This window comes from Wyeomyia smithii, chromosome 2 (assembly GCF_029784165.1).
Source record: "Wyeomyia smithii strain HCP4-BCI-WySm-NY-G18 chromosome 2, ASM2978416v1, whole genome shotgun sequence".
Classification (NCBI taxonomy): Eukaryota; Metazoa; Arthropoda; class Insecta; order Diptera; family Culicidae; genus Wyeomyia; species Wyeomyia smithii.
Genome location: NC_073695.1, coordinates 39,742,143 through 39,756,290, shown reverse-complemented (window position 1 = coordinate 39,756,290; position 14,148 = coordinate 39,742,143). Strand labels below are relative to the sequence as shown.

Here is a 14,148-nt window from a genome sequence, read left to right as displayed (position 1 = left end):
GCCACCACTGTTTGGGGCAATCAAACAGATGAAGTTGTAGATAATTTCAATTGCAAAGTTATTATTTTAGTTTTTACACGTAAATGTCGCACCTGTGTTTGCCAAGTTTTGTGGAGAAATTTTCATACGAGAGAAAATATAATTTCATTATATGTATTTGGTCGCGAAATTTACAAAAAAAAAGCCAGCTGTTACTAATACTCTGTGCAGCCTACTTTTTTTTTAGCAAAATAATGTTGGAAGACTGCTTGGTAACAGTGTAGAGAACTACAACTGTTAAAGAATAACTAATAACGGTTGTGAATAGAATGTAGGACACAGATTTCGATTTTAACTACTAATAAGCACATGGTTGAGGAGCTACGTAATTTCAAGATTGCAGAGTCCGTTTTAGCAAGCGGGTTTTCGTGGGTTCGAATCTTAATTACCAGGGCCTGTCGATGCAAAGGTTACAAAAGCACAGCGTTATTCCGGGCTTGTAACTGATCAACACCTCATTTGAATCGCTTCGTTAGTGTACGTCGCAGTAGGGTTTTGCTCGAAATTGTAGAACGACCGTCGACTCTCGCACACGTTGGGTGGCAACTACTCATTTGACATGTTTGTCCAAAAATGTATTAAGACAGCGAGCCTTGCCAATGTCAGAAGCAAAAGAAGACGATTATAATATATTATCGATCTTTCATTTTTCCCAGTTTGAGCTTTAGGGCCCCACCTGTGTTGACCAGAGTTTAATGATAGAAGGTTTTTTCAATGTAAATTCTCGAGGAGTAAAATATTTTTAGATTTATTTATTTTTTTCATCCTGATGATCTTTAACAAATCTGGAGTATTTCCAGCTTATATAATAAGTCGGTTACTCTCATCTGTTTGAAATGTAATAAAATGTTGCTAATATATTAAGTCAAACGTATCGAGCGATACTCGAAATAAATGATTTCAAAATTTAGAATCATATTTTCCATTTGGATTTTGAAATGGCGTCCCAAGTAACACACAAAACATGTTAAAACATGAGTTACAGCGAAAGTAGTCATATAAGTGAGCGAAAACTACACTACAAGCGAAAATGAAAACTTATGTTATTATATAGTGTTTGAAGTTGTTTTTCATCAATAATACAATCGCATTTTTAATATCACGAGTTCAACAATAACAATATCCTCACTACGTCTTTTCGTAAGGCATTACACCATCTAATAACAACACTAGGTACCATGGAACGGGGTGAAATTGATCAATTTTTATAACAATTTCCAATTAACTAGCTTCACGTACATTTTTCCCGAAATAGTATAATTTTAAAACAAGTACTGGTATGTGCTCCAGTAAACCTCTATGGCTATTGGTGAAATTTCTATCGTCTACTTCATGAAATAAATTCGATTTGGGTGAAATTGATCACCATTGAAATCCATACATTCTTTTGACAATGTGCTTTTTTTTTTCGATATGCTAAAGATAAATGATGATGTCTGTGCTGAAAACTATCATTTACAGCTAGTTTGGAAACGAAAATAACAGTGTTTCAAGTTAAAATTTGTTTATTTTGGTCCACGAGCTGCTTGTTGTTAATTTTGCTCTTGTTTGATCGTCGTTAGACCGATTTCAATTCAGTTTGTTGCAAAAGCTCAAAAACTAGCTCTGAAATTAAAATCTTTGTGGTTTCCTGCGAATTCATCAGTATTTTTTTTAATGGTATGGAATGAGCATTGTTGAAAGTTACATTTTTTTTATCAAATTTGATTGAGTTTTGACTGAGTAAGAAGAATTTTTCGAAAATATGAAAAATTGCACCGGGCATGCAAGGGTTAACTTTGACAGGTATGTGAATCATGCAAAAGTTGCGTCTAAAGACAGGTTAACATTGCCTAGTGTTGTAAGAGCAATATCTTTTGATTAGTATTTTTTATTACGAATTTTCAGGTGATCAATTTCACACCACTGATCACTTTCACCTCATTCCACGGTACTTGTGCTTTTACTTGGAATAAAGGTCGTAGCACAGCCATCATGACATTACTTGATCAAACTAATATTTTAATTGTTTGAATGATTTTTATATTTATTGGGAGCGGGTCACATTGCGCCATCAGAAAATACACAAAACGCTTGCAGTATAACCAATATCACTTAGATTTTTGTTATCGTATATCTAACAACGTTTTGTAGTTTTGCTGAATGTTATGTCCTGATAACGTTGAAACTATGCGAAAACAGTTTTAATATTTAAGCGAAAGAAACAACTCATCTTGAAAGGCTGAATATAATTTTTTGTCTTCAATTTATGATTAATTAAAACTGCCACTGATAAAAACGATCTAGCTGCACTGAGTATAACAAAACATTTGCGCATTCGCTGGTTAACAGTTGTCATATCAACAGATTTGCGCATTGCAGTATTAGTATTCGAGATGTATTCTTCCATTTCATTCTATCAAGTTGGTTTCAATGCACTAATGTAATACTTCATATAGTATCGGTACTTGTTCTAGTCAGTGTTGCTGATTATCGCTTGATTACACTCTAATACGTAGGGGGCCATTCACATACCACGTGAAAAGCTTGGGGGGGGCATATATGGGCATTTGGCCACGGGGGGGTAGTAATCGTTGAAAATCTGTCCACGTGGTATGTGGATGGCCCCTAGTCTGCAACCAGAAGTACTCAGTACAGTGGCAACATGGTGCCATGGTGAGTGACTTACGTATGAGAAGCTTTTTTTCTCTTTGCACCATCTACGCTTCGGACCCGATCAGATCGATAAGAGTGGAAGACAGAGGTTTTTTTTTTTCGTGGTAATCTCATCACTCAGAATATTAAGATGATTTGCATCATTCTCTTCATTTGCATCGTTCACACCATTCGTTCGATTCGCATCAGTCATATTCTTTGGATCTTTTTTCCTGGGTGAACCGAAGCGATTACCTTTTTTTAACCAACAGTGCTGTGTAGTTGTAGTTTTTGAAGATAAAAAGAGCCTAGCAGTGATGACCCGTGGCCCCTTTAAAAAGAGGTGAAAGATGTCGTGGAGGAAAAGGCTGATGCCACAGGGGCAATAAAATATCGGTGCCTTGCCGATGTTTTCAGTTTTGTCAAATTCATTTTTAATTTCAGAAACCTATAATCAGTTGACTCCAAGAAACATATATTTAAACATACATTGAAAGAATGTCATTTTTTTTCTCAAATATCTCAAACAATACGTGCGAACATCTAAACTAATTTCTCAAACTATATCCCACAAAATTTAATTTGTTAAGAATACATTCCTTTTCAGATGTATCGAACACCCTATCCGATTAACAGAGAATTCGCTTGCCCACCCTATGTGGCGACGTGTGTTTGGATCTTGTGGGCATCACTCCGATTCCGGAAATACTCATAATGGATGGTTTTTGGCCTTTCTACTCTCTTTTCCAGAAACTAAAAGGCGCAGCCTTGGAATTCTAAATGGCATCTTGATTGCTGGCCTCCGGATATTAATTCTATAACAGAAACACTCATATTGCATGTATAGCCATTTTGTGATGTTTATTAAAAATCGGAAGTCGCCATCTTGGATTTTAAACGATTCCTGGCTCCTAAGCATCACTACGTCTCCATAAAAATCCCTCGTGGGTGGATGGATTTGCCATTGTCATTCTTGTCATTCTACTCAGCTCCTTTCACCGCAGTGCTTTCAGGAAGCTCAGCAGATAAATATTGTTTGTCGCTCTCTTCTAGCATGAGCGTTGATATGCTCTTTAGTGTGAGAACAGTTGTTTTCGCAGTGCAAGATGTTCTCCTGCACTCTAGAGGTTTTCCCAACCCAAAGTCGCCAATTAGAATTTAAAATTAGCTTCTGGCGTCGATTTGCAACCTCTGAGAATCATTCTGATACCCGAAACACTTATATTGGATGGCCTTCTAAGATTTTGTGCCAGAAACCGGAAGTCGCCATCTTTCATTTTAGAAAGGCATCTGGAGTTGATTGCTGGTTTCTGGATCTTGGGTTTCAAAATTGCGTCTAGAGTTTATTTCCGTCCTCTGGTCATAATTCTGATACCCCAAAGTCTGTTTTCTAGAGACTGAAAGTCGCAATTAAATCAATTCCAAGGAAAATGGCATCTAGAATTGATTACTAGTCCTCGGGCGTTACCCCCATTTCAGAAAATTGCATATATAGTCATTTTAGGATGTTTATAAGAAACCGCAATTTCAAAGTGACATCTAGAATTGATTTCCGACCTCTCGGTTATAGAAACACCAATATTGTATTGTGTCATCAAGCGTTACAGAAACAAGCGATGTTGTGAGCTTAAAAAGGCCTAGGGTGGCATTGTGCAGCTCGATTCGAACGATTTTCGCTATTTTCGAGCACGTCACATACTGCCAGTTTTGCTTTAAGCTCAAAAGGAGCTGTCAATGTCATTTGTCCTTCAGCTCATCTAACCCGCAAAGTCGAAAAAAATACGGAAAACGAAACATAACGCCCACCAGCAATCATTTAGTTTTGTTCGAGTCACTCGAAACGAAATGCGCTTAAAGTACAGTTTGTTATTTTTCGTATATTTCGACTTGATGATTAGCTTAAATTTGATAAAAAAATATTGGAAATCGGTCAAATGGACTAAAAGTAACAAATTTTTTCAAGTTGAAAATTTTGGAAAATAAAAGATTTCTTAAATCACTTGTTTTGTGTCACCTTCAACATCAAACAAAAAAACGAGTTTAAAATTTTTCGACGAAGAACATTTATAGCGATTTTAAACATGATCAGAACAATGAATAAAATCGATAGGGTCGTTCTAGCACGAAATTGCTGTATATCAATATATAGGGTATCGGCTCTATTATCGTCCAGTTTGTCCAATTGTCGTCCAGGTGATTGATGAAGTCATAGAGAACTAATCTTTTGCAGGAAAATGCTCTGCATTATGAAGAACCATCATGCAAGAAATTAACGCTCTAGGACATCATTTACCCCTTTAGGCGATAATAGGTAAAACCTGATGATAATAAAGCCGATACCCTATATACAATAAAATTAATTGACGCGTAAAATGTTGTTCAATTTCATTAAAGAAGTAAAAATTTGCATACTTTTAAAAAAATCGCTAAACTTCAAAAAATTAAAACAGAATAAATAAGTTTTCTGTGAAAACCTTTTTTAAGTCTGCAGGACGCAGAAAAATTACTTTTTTTTATAATGATTCTGTAGAATTTTAACTTCCAATGAAACATTTTTCTAAAAATATCTTTAATTTCTCTAATGGTCTTCCATTGGCGTCATTTTGAGCGGAAGAGTTAGATTCAAATATATGACTCAATGAAAACAGATCTAGTTTCCAAATACGCTCTCTCGTGATGCATCGGAGCTGGTGATGTTGCACAAACAAGCACATGCAGATGGCTATTTAGGATTAATTTACCATCGTCATCGTCAATGTAAAACAATTCTTTAGCTTCCGCTTTGCAGGAGTCTATAACGGCGCTGGTCACGTCTATACGGTTGGATAGAGAAAGAAGACTAGAAGTGTTAGAACCGTTGTGACCGGAAACCGAGTATACCTCTGCATCTCTAACGATTGTTACGGAATGGAAGGTACTTTATGAATGTAGTAGTAAGTGACAGATTTCATACTTTCACCCTTTCTGCTACTCTTAAACTCTACTGCTCTCCTTTACCGAGCATGCTTAGTTGCTCCCGCCAAGTATGTGCAATTATGATTGCCTAGAGGTGTACTCATTCAAACGTGTTTGATCTTTTATGAAATTTATCATGAGGGAATCATAAAAATTGAGGTACGGGGGGAGTCAGAGAATAAACCCATGCGTAAACGTTCCTCTGACACCGAACGGTCTGATTCTACCAAGATTCGAATTCATCACCAATCCCATGTCAAAGCGAACTCTGGAAACATAATATTATGAGCTCCCCTATTGCAAAGTTACAGGTAAGCTTCTGTTGAAAAACATTTTTGAAGACGCTTTGGTTCTATCTCTTGAAAATCGACCACATAAAGGTAGTTTTATAAACAGACATTCTTAAAGTTTCTATATAAAGATAATGCAAATTAGTTATTCTTAGAACCAGGGCAATTTTCGCATCAGGAAAGCAAAAATTTTCTTCTGTTGCTCATTACAATCACTCAGTAGTATCGAAGGTGTTTTGTTTCGTTTCTCATTCTCGAGTCTCCGTCGCACCGCCTACATTGCAAAAATCTACGCTAAACTCGATGCAAAAGACCTAGGGCTTTATACCTTGTAGTATTTTGTTCACATTTGAAGTATACAACTCTCTGCTGAACATACCTTAAACATATTTTGTAAAGCTGCAAATAGTTGCAAAAACAACATGCTACATTTGAAAGATAAAGAAGAAGTCACTTTTATTATATAAGTACAAATTTTCACCTCTCTTTCAGGTGGATTAATAAAAATCTATTTGCTCCAAACCTTACTCCTTGAGATCTACGAAAACCACTAAAAACCACTGTGTGCTGGAGTGCTGCAACTGAATATAATAACTGACCATTAGTTTAGGCTTTCTACTATTAAATCCATAACAATTTATTCTTAGATGAAAAAGCTTTTAGTATTTCGTTCTATTTTGAAACTAGTTTTATATGTTCAAATTTTCGCTTAGCAGCAGCATTGAGATTTTTCTTTTATTCTCCTTTTTGAATATTTTAATTAAATCAAAGCTTGTATATACCCAAGATCTGCTCAGAATAACAGCAATTTGTTTTATCCCATCGCGTTCAATTGTCAAACCATCGCGCGAAGTGTCCCTGATCTAACCTAGCACTATTGTATTCTCTCACCTCGAACAACCGGACACCGAAAGCTGGAAAGTTTTACTGGCCAAGAAATATCAAAAATACAACAAAACACACATTTCTCTGACGAATTATCTACAACGTGTGGGTCCAAAAATAAACCATTGAATAAATGGACCAGAAACGTAGCCTCCTCCTACGTGCATAGCACTAAATCACTGTGTCACACCTAGCCGCATCGTGCTGCCGTGAATCCACAGGTTATTTTTTTGCTGTCACTCGACATGACACAGTCGCTATGACTATTTTGGATGTTTTTAGTAAGTGGCTGAATGAAAGGCTATATACGAGAGGTGACAAACAGTGGCAAGAAGAATATTCTCGTCGGTTTCTTACTCATCCGGTTATTCTCAGCTTGGTCACATCGTCATCTTCCTCCTCCTCTGGGTGGATCAACGTGGTATTTGATTCATTTCACAAATGGTAGTAAAATAAATAGGAAAAAATAGGGTAATTTTCGGGAAACATTTAGAGTACTTATTTGTACAATGAAGCCCAGTCGACCAGCAGACTTTAGCTTATTTCAGTATTTTATCCTCACAACCCCTGAACCCAGCGCAAAATGGCGCACCAGCAGCCGCCACACGTAAAACTGTGTGATTCGTGATCTATTTTTACTTCTCACTCGCGCGTTTACACGCTTTGATGCGAATCGATTACACGACAAGCGTGAAGTGGATAGAACACCCAAAGGCTAGGCGTCTCCATTTTAGCCCTTCAAAAAGGGAGATTTTTTTCTGATGGTTGCCGATGCAAATGGATGTGGAAACCTTAAAACATTCATTCAGATAGGAAACAGGAAAAAACTAACACAAAAACCGTGTTTGTGCAACAAATGCAATCGAAACCGTAATCTTCGCTTTATTTTGCAAATCAAGCCAAAATAAATTAACGTACATACTGATACAAAGTATGCAATCAATTTCAATTTACATTAACGGTAGTGACAGCAAAAAGCATCTCAGATTGAATTGATCGTTGTAACATTGATTAAGGGATTTGTTGTTCACGAAATTCACAAATTCGAATATTCACAGACAAATATGCGGAAATACTTCACTTTCTAACCTTGACGGGTAAACGTCACTTTTGACCACTAATTATCGTCGGGGTTGATCTCCTGGTGATGGTCTACGGGAAGGGTGTAACACAATTTTTTTAAGGAAGCTTCTCATTGCTTACCGTAAATATCAACGGTTGGTGATAAATTGCTCCGCACTTTGCGTTGCTTGAGCTCGGCGTGATATTTAACTGCTACTACTGTCATCAAGTAAAGCTGATAAATTGCTTTGAGTTTTTGTTCGTTACAGTTTTCTACCCCTAGCTAGACTGAAAAAAATGAAATTTAATTGAAGATTTGTTGAAGTAAGATTTTTAGAGCCAGAAAAATAAATACATAGCACAGTTGTGTTAAGAGAAGAAAAACAAACAAATTTAACTGCCGACTCCATTTTGTCCATCCGCTGAAGAAGCTGGTGTCACCTAGTTAGAGCGTCATCGCCATTAACGTTGCGATAATTAATTATTTGCTGTCAAAACTGGTCCCGCAGTCGGTTCAAGTTTCCATCCAGTACAAGTGCCGACTAGCCGCATCCGAAAAAGCAAGATAGTGCCATGTCCCGTGCACAATATAAACGGTTAGCTTCAGGCGCGGCGAATCGCCCAAGAAAATTGTCTAATTTTAGAACCCCGAAGCGTCCGACAAACCGCGAGCTCTCGATAGCGCGACATGCCGCGTAAGTTTGTACATCGCAAACGATGGCTTCGAATCGAATAATATTATGAATGCGAGTGGGATTGGTGAGGAAATTTATACATCCCCCGTCTCTGCATGCTTTGTTTCACTATAAATTCCATTTTCCAACACTAATCTCGACTTCCTATTCCACCCACAGAGTGCAATCGACATACGTCCTACCGCAGCCACAAGGAACTACGGCCGAAGGTGAACACTCCGGAACGGCAGGACCACAACGGATTCCAGGAGCACCACCAGCCGGAACAGCACTACGAGCACACAACCTACCGATCGATTTGCCTGATTCAGACCTCGGAAGGTAAATTTCATTAAGATTTGTTCGTTCTTTTCTTGTAAATAAAAATATTAGCTAGAAATAAACGCTGTGGGTTCATAATGGTAAACTAATTGCACAAAGCAGTAGACATTCGTTCGCTTTTTTCCGAGTAGTAGTTTGAAAGTTTTGGTTCACCGTGGTTTTGGATTTTTTTAAAATATTTTAAAACCTAACAACTAGCCCCGGTAATTAGTTTATTCGATATAGAACAAATATAATGCGTGTTTTATTGATGCTTTAAAAGAAAATGACCAACCAAAAACTAATCCCCATAAGCTGACCTCCGCTCTGTGTTTTTCTTTTGTTTAACCTCCCACGAGTGCCCCTAATTTTAAGGTGTGCACTTTGTAGCGTTGAAGTTTAACAATGTAAATTAGAAAATGATACAACTTTCCGCTAGATCCTGCTGAAATAGTATACGACACAAATTCAGTTTGTACGGGTTTTGGTGCACCTTTTATATTAAGATTCTTTTTTAAAGATATTGATTGAAAAACATATTCGTGCCTGTCGAAATTTTGTTTACTTGTTAACTTAATAAGGATGAGATAGAATTTCATAAATACGAATTCTGGTTTGTAAAAAATTTGTTCCACTATTTAAATATATCAAAACTAACAGGCAAATTGCGAAAATAGAAACAAAATCTTCCGATCAATAACAGTTCCAAAAGTAAATATGAAATTATATTGTCAAGTTTAGTATAAAATATTTAAATACAAAAATGTAAATATAAGGATCAAACCTATTGCTCAAATATGATTGACATTTAGGTTTATTTCTTTACACGTTACACGTATTTGACATTTTTAAGATTTTTGACATCTTTGGCATTTATTTTCAACATTTTCGAATTTTTGATATTCTGGATATTATTGGCATTTTGGATATTTTTAACACTATCAATGTGAAAATGTTCCCAAACTAAGTTAGGAATAGCAAAAAATACTTTTGTTGACAATAAATGACCAAAAAGAGAATTATTCATAGTAAAGTTCAGAGAAACGATTGTGAATGTCCAATTAACATCACACTAACACTTTTTGAGACGAAAAAGGAATAAAAATCAAATGATTCTGAATTAAACCCGGAATAAATAAGAACAGAAGGCCAAAATGGAAAATCACCCCAAATTGAGCTTAGAATGACAAAATAAACACCTCTAATTTAATAAAATAATATGTTCAATATGGCGTGAAAATGCTCATAGATAACAGAAATGACGAAAATGAAGATAATCAAAATTATGCTCAGAAGATCAAATAACATTTCTCAAGTCCAAAATGCTGCTGAATTTATTTCTGAATGGTGTATAGTTACATTTCTGACATTTATAATATTTATGACATTCATTACATTTATGACATTCATTCCATATATGACATTTATGATATTTTTGACGTTTATAATATTTATGACATTTTTAGCATCTATGACAATTATGACATTTTTGTCATTTATGGCATTCTTGACATTTTTGGCATTTTTGACATTTATGACATTTTGGACTTTTATGACATTCATGACATTTATGACATTTATGACATATAAGACATTTATGAAATTTATAACATTTGACATTTATGCCATTCATGACAATTATGACATTTCTGACAATTATGACATTTATGACATTTATGACTTTTATGACATTTATGACATTTATGACCTTTATGACATTTATGACATTTATGACATTTATGACATTTATGAAATTTATGACGTTTATTACATTTATGACCTCTATGACATCTATGACATGTATGACTTTTGTGACATTTATGACATTTATGACATTTATGAGATTCATAACGTTTATTACTTTTATGACATTTATGACATTTATGACATATATGACATTTATGACATTTATGACATTTATGACATTCATGACATTTATGACATTTATGACATTTATGACATTTATGACATTTATGACATTTATGACATTAATGACATATATGACATTTATGACATTTATGACATTTATGACATTTATGACATTTATGACATTTATGACATTTATGACATTTATGACATTTATGACATTTATGACATTTATGACATTTATGACATTTATGACATTTATGACATTTATGACATTTATGACATTTATGACATTTATGACATTTATGACATTTATGACATTTATGATATTTATGACATTTATAACATTTATGACAATTATGACATTTATTACTTTTATGACATTTATTACATTTATTACATTTATGATATTTATGACATTCATGACATTCATGACATTTATAACGTTTATAACATTTATGAAATTGATGACTTTCATGGTATTTAAGACATTTAACATATATAAGCCTTTTAAGACATTTATGACCATAATAACATTCATGACACTTATGACATTTATAACATTTATGTCATTGTTTATGACATACATGACATTTATGACATTTATGACATTAATAACATTGAAAACATTTATGACATTCATGGAATTCATGCCATTTATGTCATTTATAACATTTCTGAAATTTATAACTTTTATGGCATTTTAGACACATTTATGCACATTTATGCCTTTTAAGACATTTATGACATATGTGACATTAATGACATTTAGGACATTTATGATAATCATGACATGTATGATATATAAGACATTTATGGCATTCATGACGATTATAATATTTATGTCATTTATGAGATTTAGAACATATATGGCATTAATGGCATTTGCGTCATCCTCGACATTTTGTGACATTTTTGACTTTTTTGTTAAATTAGATATTTGAAACAATTTTGACAAGATTATAGACATTTCGGAGATTATGGAGCTTTGTACATTTAAGGCATTGAAGACTTTTGAGTCGTTCTCGACATAATAGACCTTTTATATATTTTAGACATTCTAGACATTTTAACCTCTTTAGATATATTACATCTCTAAGACAGTTTGGACATTTTAGACATTTATGAAATTTAGGACTCATTAGACATTTTAGACAGTTTAGACAGTTTAGACATTTTGAACATTTAAAACATTTTAGATACATAGACATTTTAGACATTTTTGGTATTTTACACATTCTAGACATTTTAGGCATTTTGGACATTTTAGAAATTTTAGACATTTTAGACATTTTAGACATTTAAGACATGTTAGACATTTTATACATTTTAGATATTTTAGCAATTTTAGATATTTTGAATGTTTAGGCATTTTAGATATTTTAGACATTTTAGATATTTTAGTTATTTAAGACAGTTTAAACATTTTAGATATTTTAGACATTTTAGAAATTTTAAAAATTTTAGAAATATTGGACATTTAAACATTTTAGACATTTTGGATATTTTAGACATTTAAGACAGTTCAGACAGTTTAAACATTTAAGACAATTTAGACATGTCAGACATTTTAGACAGTTTAGATAGTTTAGACATTATAACCATATTAGACATTTTAGACATTTTAGACATCTTAAACATCTTAGATATTTTAGAATTTTTTTAAATTTTAGGCATTTTAGACTTTTAAGACAATTTAGATCTTTTAGAAATTTTGGATATTTTAGACTTTTTAGATATTTTAGACATTTTTGGAATTTCTAAAATTTTAGAAATTTTGGACATTTCAAACATTTCAGACATTTTAGACATTTTGGATATTTTAGACATTTTCGATATTTTAGACATTCAAGACAGTTTAGACAGTTTTAACATTTTAGACATTTCAGACATTTTAGACATTTTAACATTTTAGACATTTTAGACAGTTTAGATAGTTTAGACATTTTAAACATATTTGACATTCTAGGCATTTTAGACATCTTAGATATTTTAGAAATTTTTGAAATTTTAGACATTTTGGATATTTTAGACATTTAAGACAGTTTAGACAGTTTAAACATTTAAGACTATTTAGACATTTCAGACATTTTAGACATTTTATACAGTTTAGATAGTTTAGACATTTTAAACATATTAGACATTTAGAAATTTCAGACTTCTTAGATATTTTAGAAATTTTAGACATTTTAGACATTTCCGACATTTCCGACATTTCATACATTTCAGGCATTTTAGACCTTTTAGAAATTTTGAACATTTTAGACATTTTAGATATTTTAGACATTTTAGACATTTTTGTCATTTTACATACATATTTAAGACATTTTAGACATTTTGGATATTTTAGACATTCAAGACAGTTCAGACAGTTTTAACATTTTAGACATTCTAGACATTTTAGTCATTTTAGACATTTGAGACATTTTAGACATTTTAACATTTTAGACATTTTAGATAGTTTAGACAATTTGAACATATTTGACATTTTAGGCATTTTAGACTTTTTAGACATTTTAGACCTTTTAGAAAATTTGAACAGTTCAGGCATTTTAGATATTTTAGACATTTTTGTCATTTTACACATTTAAGACATTTTAAACAATTTGGATATTTTAGACATATTGGATATTTTAGACATTTAAGACAGTTTAGACAGTTTTAACATTTGAGACATTTCAGAGATTTTAGAAATTTTAGACATTTTAGACATTATAGAAAGTTCAGATAGTTTAGACATTTTAAACATATTTGACATTTTAGGCATTTTAGACATCTAAGATATTTCAGAAATTTTTGAAATTTTAGACATTTTAGACATTTGGGATATTTTAGACATTTAAGACAGTTTAGACAGTTTAGACAGTTTGAACATTTAAGACTTTTCAGACATTTCAGACATTTTAGACATTTTAGACAGTTTAGATAGTTTAGACATTTTAAACATATTTGACATTTTAGGCTTTTTAGACATCTAAGATATTTCAAAAATTTTTGAAATTTTAGACATTTTGGATATTTTAGACATTTAAGACAGTTTAGACAGTTTAAACATTTAGGACTTTTCAGACATTCCAGACATTTTAGACAGTTTAGATAGTTTAGACATTTTAAACATATTAGACATTTTAGATTTCTTAGATATTTTAGAAATTTTAGACATTTTAAACATTTAAGACATTTTAGACATTTCAGACATTTTTGACAGTTTAGACATTTCAGACATTTTAGACATTTTAGACATTTTACTTTTTTTCTGTATGATGTCCACGGTCCATACAAAATTTTTTGAATTCATATAGGCAAAACTGTTTACGTGGTATGTGGATGGCCCCTAAGACATTTTCACATTTTTGAAACTTTAATATAAGGGTATTTGTTGAATTATTAAGGGCACAGTTCGATAGCAAAAGGTTGTTTTT

At 32.9% G+C, this 14,148-nt stretch overlaps 1 protein-coding gene across 1 annotated transcript in view; it reads left to right on the top strand.

The window, feature by feature from the left end:
- LOC129721454 (titin) overlaps positions 1 to 14,148 on the top strand; it is a 383,256-nt gene that overhangs the window by 263,984 nt on the left and 105,124 nt on the right. The window contains exon 19 of the mRNA XM_055674011.1: positions 8,720 to 8,881. Coding sequence (XP_055529986.1) covers positions 8,720 to 8,881 — 162 coding nt within the window. The remainder of the gene's footprint in view (positions 1 to 8,719; positions 8,882 to 14,148) is intronic.